The following is an 8,507-nucleotide window of genomic DNA, read 5'->3' as shown; positions in this document are numbered from 1 at the left end:
ACCTGTTACTAATTCTCAGTTGTGAAAAAGCCCCTTTACCATGATCAATAATATTATGGTAATAAAGATATTTGAAGGAGTTTTTGTTTTGTGAATTCTGCTTTAACAGATCAAAGAGAGGGATGAGATATACAGGAAACAAATGAAACGCGATGCAATAAAAATCTGTTGGCCAGATCAGATTAGAATCTACAACATGGGCATGTGGCACCCTGCCCGCTGAACAAGACTTTGATTGAACAGACTGCACGATGATGCCTGGAACACTGATCCCAATATACTGTTGTTAAAAAGACATCTCTAATTCTGTTTGTTGAGAGCAGGTTGCCACGGTTACCCAATGTTTCCGGTCAGGCCAGTCTGACGTCATATTAATGACTCAAGCATTGAGGCACCCCCCCCCCCCCCCCCCCCAAAGAAAAAAATGAAAGTTTAAATTGTTTTTATAACTGTATAAGAGAATTCCTTTAGATGAATTAACAATGTACTGTGTTGTGTTTAGGTTGCAGTTCCACCAGTGAAACATGGCAGAGAGGGTCCCATGGTGGAGGGCCTTCCTGGTGAAGAAGAAGAGTGGAGGATCCAAGGACACAGCGGGCCCTGCTCTGGACCCTGATTTCAACCCATTCGAGACGAAGTCGGAGAAGCCCAAAGACCCCACCGCAGCCTCCAAGACCTCCGAGGTCGACAAGTCTGCACCGCAGGCCCAGCCAGATCAGCCCCAGACCAACAAGGGCAGCAGCCTGTTCAACGATGAGACCTTTGATGACTCGCAGATGGAGTCAGTCTTCAACGAGCAGACATGCCGCAGGAACATGAGGGTATCCCGTTCAGGGCGCTTCAAGGAGAAGCGGAGAGTTCGCTCCAGCCTTCCCGTCGAGGAGCAAGAGACAGACAAGCTGCCGTCTGGGAAAGAGGACCAGCGGTGACAGGGATGAAGAAGAGGCAGCGGAAATGAATGAAGGACTTGCACATTTTAGTAGAATGCACATTTTGAAGCGTGTGACGGCTGGGATGGTCACAATGAAGATGACAAACACTGCTTTGACTTTATAGCCCAATATGGTCAGAACTAGAACATCCACAAAGCCGATGTTTTAAGAAACATCACTGGAGCCATTTGGACATTGTTTATGCAACTGTTTTGCATATTGACTTTATGGGGCCACAGTAACAAATTTACAGTGACTTGATGAACTAGATTTACGTCTTATGTTTTGTGAATGGTTATTGAACCATTCGGGTAAAATATGCCATGATACAAAGGGGGTGGGAGGGGGGATTTGCACAGTTGCAGCAAGCACTTCAGAGATATAAACATGTAGTTTACGTCCCATCAAACTGTTTTGATCATGGACACTGGACAGTGTTGTGATTGGCCGACTGATTGCCCCATCGGTGAGATAAGAAATATTAGTTAATTGTACACAACAAAATCCTTAGTGTGTAAAAATGGGCCCACATATAACTATAACAAATTACAAATATGTGTCCAGAGTTAATTAATACTGAGTTATCTATTGTAGGATGACATTCTTTATCAATACACAAGACTAAAGTTTCACGTACGTATTGTATTTCCTGGAACTTATTGTCCTTAGTATGTTTACATTATTGCTTTATTTAATAATGAAATTGTATCTTATTTTTCTTTACAATCATTGAACCAAATTTGTATTTGTTGATTCTACAGGGTTTAATAGAAGGATGCTTACAGGTGATTTACTACAGTATGTGTAGTAAAATTAATTACCACTAGCAACACCATAAATGAAGGATTAAATTCGAACAGCACGTTCCGTTACTTCCACAACCACTGCGACTCAAATTTGATTTTAATATTGTTCTCTTAACCACTTGAACCCTAGCGAGGGGGCCAAAGACAGACCCCTGGGGGACCCCAGTTATTTTGCTTGTACCTGTATGAGTGAGTGACAAATATACCTGTCTTGAATCTTGAAGTATACAGTAGTGTAGGGTTTAAGTGGTTAAAAAAAAACAGAGAAATAAGACGAAGTACCCAAAGATGAGGCTACAGTTACACGTAGGGTTTGCAGTATAGTAAAATCTATTTTGTGTGGTCTAATTTAATGAAGGCAGAATGCAATAAATAAAGATTATTAATTCATTTTTTATGCAGGTGTTTCTGTGTGCATGTGTTTTTATGAGAGTTATACATTCTTACACCAGGAAGTAGCCTATAGGTTCTACACCATTGCATTAACATCCTGGCCCCTGCCTGGGCTGTGAGCACATACTGTAAGCCTATAAAGTGTCATATTGTCTGAGAATGGTAATTACAATGACTTAGCAGTATTTATGCAACCTATGCATGTAAATTATACTTCTACTGTCATTCAGTGGGAGCAGCATGCTTGTGTTACCACATTCCTTTAACTATTGACATTATAAGGACGTGTGACTTCACTTAATGCAGTCTTTATGTAACAGATTTTGTGGATAGCATTACAACATTATACATACTTGATTGTGTAACCCTTACCCAAGTGTCCATTTAAGACATCAGACACTTTATAGTTTAAGACAGATATTGCCCTATGAATTTTATAATTATTTTAAATTTGGGAGGTACATACTATTTAGATGATAGTAGTATGTTGCAATACCATCTTTTCAACACTAGAGGGTAAAATGTGCTACAATTGATTTAGCCATATAATAGAGTGAACAGACTACAATATATGGAATAGAATATAATAATTTTGACTTTTGACACCTGCATGTACTCTGGTGTGCTTGCCCTGGATTGCTAGGAACTTTGATAGATGCCTGATAAAGGGGTATTTCACTTTAAAACACTTCTGGGGTCAAGTTGCTGTGTGTGTGTGTGTGTGTGTGTGTGTGTGTGTGTGTGTGTGTGCGTGCGTGCGTGCGTGCGTGCGTGCGTGCGTGCGTGCGTGCGTGCGTGTGTGTGTGTGTGTGTGTGTGTGTGTGTGTGTAACTGTAGTCCTACTTAATGCAAAATTATAAAGTATTCAAACTGCTTACACACCTGTTTCCCCCCCAGGGAATCAATAACGGTTTATCTTAGAGAAGACTAGACTATTAGTAAATGGGTTAGATTAGATTCGACAATCTTAGATTAGACTACAATATAGAAACTTCCACTGAATCTGATTTGGCAGTAAATGAAATATACAGAGAAATTACCTGTGAGGGACTAAAGACTAATTTGCCCTGGGGAACTTGGCTCCAGACCTGCCAAAACCAGTCCTCCTGTATGCATAATGATTATTACATTTGACAGGTTTAGGCTACACTGTGGGAAGGTTCTCGTGCAACAGCTAAATCAAGTTTGGCAATAAAAAAAAAGAGCCAATGAATGAATGCTCTGTTTTGATTGGTCAAGGAGGGAGGACAGTCAAAGATATTTAATTAATGAAGATAGCTCATCCTCATTGGGTCCACTAGAGTGCGACATGGTACACAAATCCTACAAATAGACTCCTAAGTGGGTGCCGGCTCTGACGGCAAATCTCGCGCACGTCCTGTTTACTGGTGCTATAGATCCCGCGAGAGTGTGTGGGTGCTATTGGCTGGGACAGCTAAAAAGCAATAATAAAGTTGATTTTCTCAGTTGTTGTGTCGCTGAAAAAAGCCACTTTAGTATGACAATTTTGTTAATATTATGTGGCTTGTGATGATCTGGTCCAATATTTAGTTCAGTGACTATAGCTTCTGAACTATTATTTTGCTCTGTGTTCACGTTAGCTCTCCCATTGTAAATGAATAGACTCCAAACATGCTTCCGCCTCCTAAAAAGGTATCTACCCTACGTCACACAGAAACGGGAAGTACAGGTCTTTTGCACCCTCTTGCTATCGCCCTCTTGGGGACAGTGTCTAGAGCGGCACAGGCTCTGGAGCGGCAAGGTGGGGCCTCGTAGGCTACTGTAGTGGTCGAAGAGAACAGAACAGCAGCCGAACTGTCTGGTAAACAAGGATAACTTGTTATTATGTGGACGCAACAGCTGAATGGAATTATGCTGTAACTTTTTTGGACGACTTTTATGGACCCGAAGAATATTTTTGGGGTTAGTCGAATGGTGGTGAAGTTGTTCCTCTGCAACTATAAGTCTAGTTATTGAAAAAAACAAATGCCCAGGCAGCGGTGTAGGAATACGGTGTCCTCGTTTGTCTAAATATATCCAGCTGGGCAGCTCTGTCACCGTGTCCCCGGACAGAGGAGAGGAGCGCACTATGAGGCCAGCAGCCTGCTGCAGTCTTCTGAGAGCTCACGCGTCCTCGGCGCAGGTGTAATTCTACTCTAAAAGGTAGGTGAACTACATAGGACGCTTGTTGTGCAAGAATAGCCTACACTACAGGTAGGCACTTCTGTAGGCTATCTCTATAATCTTCCATCGCCAAACTAGTAAGTAGACCTATGAAACGGTACTTTTTTTTATTCAGCATGAATGGGATAATTTGTCTGAAGCGCCCAATGTAGCCTAATGTTTGGAAATAACGGGCAACCAGACACAGTTGGTAGGCTACTGAAAGACTATCAGTGGGGTCTTGATGTTTTTTTTGGAGCGGTGAAAGCGCTCCCAATAGACAGGTATGTCCGTGGGTATGTGGGTGGGTGGGTGGGTGGCTGGCTGGGTGGCTGGGTGGCCGTGTCCGTAGCCTGGCAATACCTTGAGTGGCCACACACAACACACTAGTTAAAGGAGGGGCGCTGTTTTGTGCAGGCCAGGCACACTCACCACTCACTCACACGCGCACGCAACACACACACACACGCACACACTCGCACATAGAACACAGAATCAAAAACATAGATCTAGAACATATAGAATCAAAAACATAGATCTAGAACATATAGAATCAAAAACACCATATAGAATCAAAAACATAGATCTAGAACACATAGAATCAAACACATAGATCTAGAACACAGAATCAAAAACATAGATATAGAACACACACACACACACACACACACACACACACACACACACACACACACACACGCACACACGGTATAGCTGCTCAGATTCACCGCTCCACTTCGAACCGAGGTTTGATTTTTTCTTTTCTGTTCCTGCAGCATGCAACTAGGCCTATAGGCCTATACCTGGTTTTGAACCTGTTCACCAGGTTCTTGCTTCTGTCTTGCAGTGGGGAATTAGGCTGGATGTATTTTAGTCCATACAATACAATGTTTATTCACGTCTAACTATCTCTCTGATGTTTTCCTCAATAGCTTATGCTTATTAAAGTAATAGCGTATGCATAAACTATTTATTAAAGTAAACTTATTCTCTGTCAGTTGCAGGGCAATGTAATGGATTGTGTGAAAGACAGACATGCATGCAGAACCAATAGGTTGTTCTCTCACACCTGTTCTGTCTGAGCTGGCCAACTGTTGACCAGCATAGCCTCGTTTTTAAAAATCAACATTGGCTGTGGCTGCCTGTTACAGAAGCAACTTGACACAGATATGCAGACAGAAATAGAACTGACGGGATAGCCTGCCAGTTGCATAGAGAGCAACAGCACAACACACACACACACACACACACACACACACACACACACACACACACACACACACACACACACACACACACACACACACACACACACACAAATAAAGTTTAATATCAGTACAAAGTCCAGTATGATGACAGGCAGAGAGATATTGGCATCACACACACACACACACACACACACACACACACACACACACACACACACACACACACACACACACACACACACACACACACAGTCACTCTCACACACACACACACACACACACACACACACACACACACACACACACACACACACACACACACACACACACACACACAGGGGCATAAAGAAGCAAGTGAGTTAACTTCACATTAATACCTCAGGCCAGGAATTAGCAAAGCAGTGCAAACACAAACAGGTTCTGTTCCATACTTCACTTTAATTGTTAAGTGTCCTGGTATATCCACAGAACATGTAAAATGAACAGCCTTCAGTTCTTTTGGTCTCACTCCCATGCACAAGCGTGTTATAATTTATGATGTCATTACCGTGGGTGGAGGTCTCAGACCAGTGCTGCAATCAGGTTGCCAACAACATGACTATAGTTTGAATCAGAATGAGATAATGATGAACTACCATGACCTTGGGTGAGGGGTTTCCCGAACCAATCAATGATTCAGGCTTTATTTATATATTATGTATTTATATATTTAAAAATTAGTGCAATGTAATGCACTTAACTCATACTAATTAACGCATACTGAATGTATGCATGCACAAAAGACACACAGATAGACCTCTTAATAGACAGCTAACTTCATGCATGGTAAAAAGTGCACCATGCATGAAGAGAAAGAAATAGATTACATCAAATGAAAGATGGAAAGTTGAAGGACAAGGGTCTTTTACAGGTAGCATATAATCGATATGGCAATACATCGCGATAGTTTATTTGCCAATACTTCAGGCCGTAGTATTGTGATACTTTGAGGAAAATAAAATATGTTCCCATGCATAGGAACCAATGGTAGAAGTCCAGTCCTGACACTCCGCTGCCTCTAGATGTCGCTTTACTATAGTAGCTACTTCCCCTTCCCACGGTTCAGTGAGTGAAGTCTCTCGAAAAAATGGCTGCGAACGACGAAAACAACAACATTAGAGCAGTGTCTTCAGCTTTTAAAGTTGATAAATCGCAATAGTATCGTATCGCAAAGATTCGCAATATATCATGATACTATTGCATCGTGACCCAAGTATCGTGATACGTATTGCATTGTGAGATTCTTGCCAATATCCACCCCTAATCAACATGTCAGGAAAGAGACCCTATGTTCCCTCACTTGATAACACGTTCCTCAAGAGCTGCACTGATATGTTTTCCAGTCAGTCTGCACATAATGACGGCGAAAGCATTTGGCCAGTGAGGGTCTACGGGTTAGGGGGGGCTGTTAACTTTCCACACAACATGCACCATTGTTTCGGTACTCTGCCCCTCCACCGGGCATTGTGGGAAAACAAGAGGGAGGGGGGGGTCTCAGTTTTCCCCGGAGAGGAAGGAGCACTCACTGTTTCCTGTTTGTGAGGCTGGGTTGTGAAAGCTCTTCCTGTTCGAAGGAGAAGGGAAGAGGTCACAGAATCTGACCCTGTCCATGGTAGCTGCTTCTGTCATGGAAAATGAAAGTCCTCGGTCCTAGAGTTCTGTTACGCTCACTGGTTGGTCGGTAGCCACGTCTGAATACATTGCTGAGCAGGGCGTACCAATGTACTTAAAGGACGACATCTCCCATTTTCAAATAGTAATTAATTGGTCCTCACTAATGCTCATGTCACGATACAATTCTACAATGTTTTTCCAGTTCCTGTCTCACAGGAGGGCTTCAGAAACCTGCTTAACATTTAGTATTATTTGTATTTGTATGTAACACAGAACAATGGCTTCCATTATAGCATGCTAACTTTTCAGGAATGGAAAGCCTGCAGTTTCTATGAGCTTGGATTACCCATCGATGATGGCACTGGTAGGCAGGTTTCTGAACTGTCTGCAGTCATCCTCTGGGACAGAGACCGGGTAGACAAAAATTGGTGCCATATCATAATGAGCATTACTATTAGTGAGGACCAATTATACAACGATGGGATGAAAATGGGTGACATCGTCGTTTAATAAATATATTGTTATAGGCAGGTTAACATCAGTACAAATATGCTCCATCAATGATTTGTACAATCAACCTCAATGTCCTATGGGCCTCATGGCTCGGTAAGGCTTACTTATAGTAATAATACTTTATTTGCATTTGTGTAACTGAGATCGTATTGGTTACAATGTTTGGCTAACAAATGAAACAGAAATTGATGGATGCATAGAGTAAACTGCATATATTGATTATCGCTATCAGCCAATAAAAGTCGGATTTACATACTGTATGTAGCGTAGGTTTTGGTATTGTCTAAAGTCTATACCAGCCTAGGCTACTAGTGTGTAGACCAATAAATCATATTGCAATGTATTGCCTACAGTGACCATTATGTTTGTTGCCTGTTGCTACAGGGTAGGCAATCACAGGTGTTGTCTTCTACTCTACAGGTAACTGAAGTCAGTCATGCCTGTGCCCCCTCCTCCGCCTCCTCCCCCTCCACCTCCCCCCGCGCCTCCTCCACCACCTCCGCCTAGCGCCGCCCCGCCACAGGTAAGGCTGTGTCTCCTCTTACTGCCAAGTCTGAGCTCTGTGAGCTTTTCAAGAATCGGAATCGATTTCATTGGCACAACACATTCTCACATACAACAGAACTGGACATGGTTTTTTAACGGTTTCACACAATACGACAAGGCCAATATAGAAACTTAAATGGGAATTGGATTGCGGTAAGGACCTGTCTGTCTAAAATCCACAGAAATGTCAGAATCTAAAGCCTAAATTTGTAAATAATTGATACAATGTTGTAAACGTACCTGCCTGGTATCACAGGTGGCTTGGTGTTGATTGGCTACATTAGCCCCAGGTG

At 42.4% G+C, this 8,507-nt stretch overlaps 2 protein-coding genes across 4 annotated transcripts in view; both read left to right on the top strand.

Moving 5' to 3' along the window:
- Positions 1-524: 524 nt before the first annotated feature.
- LOC308293103 (uncharacterized protein) lies at positions 525-929 on the top strand (the record flags this gene model as incomplete). The annotated part of the gene is made up of 1 exon (XM_080735538.1): positions 525-929. One exon carries the CDS (start codon positions 525-527, stop codon positions 927-929), a length of 405 nt encoding a protein of 134 aa, XP_080591664.1.
- Positions 930-3,894: 2,965 nt separating this feature from the next.
- The window catches only part of wipf3 (WAS/WASL interacting protein family member 3), a 15,792-nt gene continuing 11,179 nt past the window's right edge, over positions 3,895-8,507 (top strand). The window contains exons 1-2 of one of the 3 annotated variants that reach the window (XM_080736013.1): positions 3,895-4,294; positions 8,089-8,191. In XM_080736013.1, the coding sequence (XP_080592139.1) occupies positions 8,105-8,191 (87 nt within the window). In that variant the 5' untranslated portion in view covers positions 3,895-4,294; positions 8,089-8,104. Of the gene's footprint in view, positions 4,295-8,067; positions 8,192-8,507 lie in introns of all 3 variants that reach the window. The other 2 variants (XM_080736014.1, XM_080736015.1) reach the window with 2 other exon arrangements.

This window comes from Nannobrachium achirus, assembly GCF_963921795.1.
Source record: "Nannobrachium achirus genome assembly, chromosome: 10".
Classification (NCBI taxonomy): domain Eukaryota; kingdom Metazoa; phylum Chordata; class Actinopteri; order Myctophiformes; family Myctophidae; genus Nannobrachium; species Nannobrachium achirus.
Note: the sequence above shows the minus strand (reverse complement) of the source record. Positions and strands in the feature narration are given on the sequence as shown.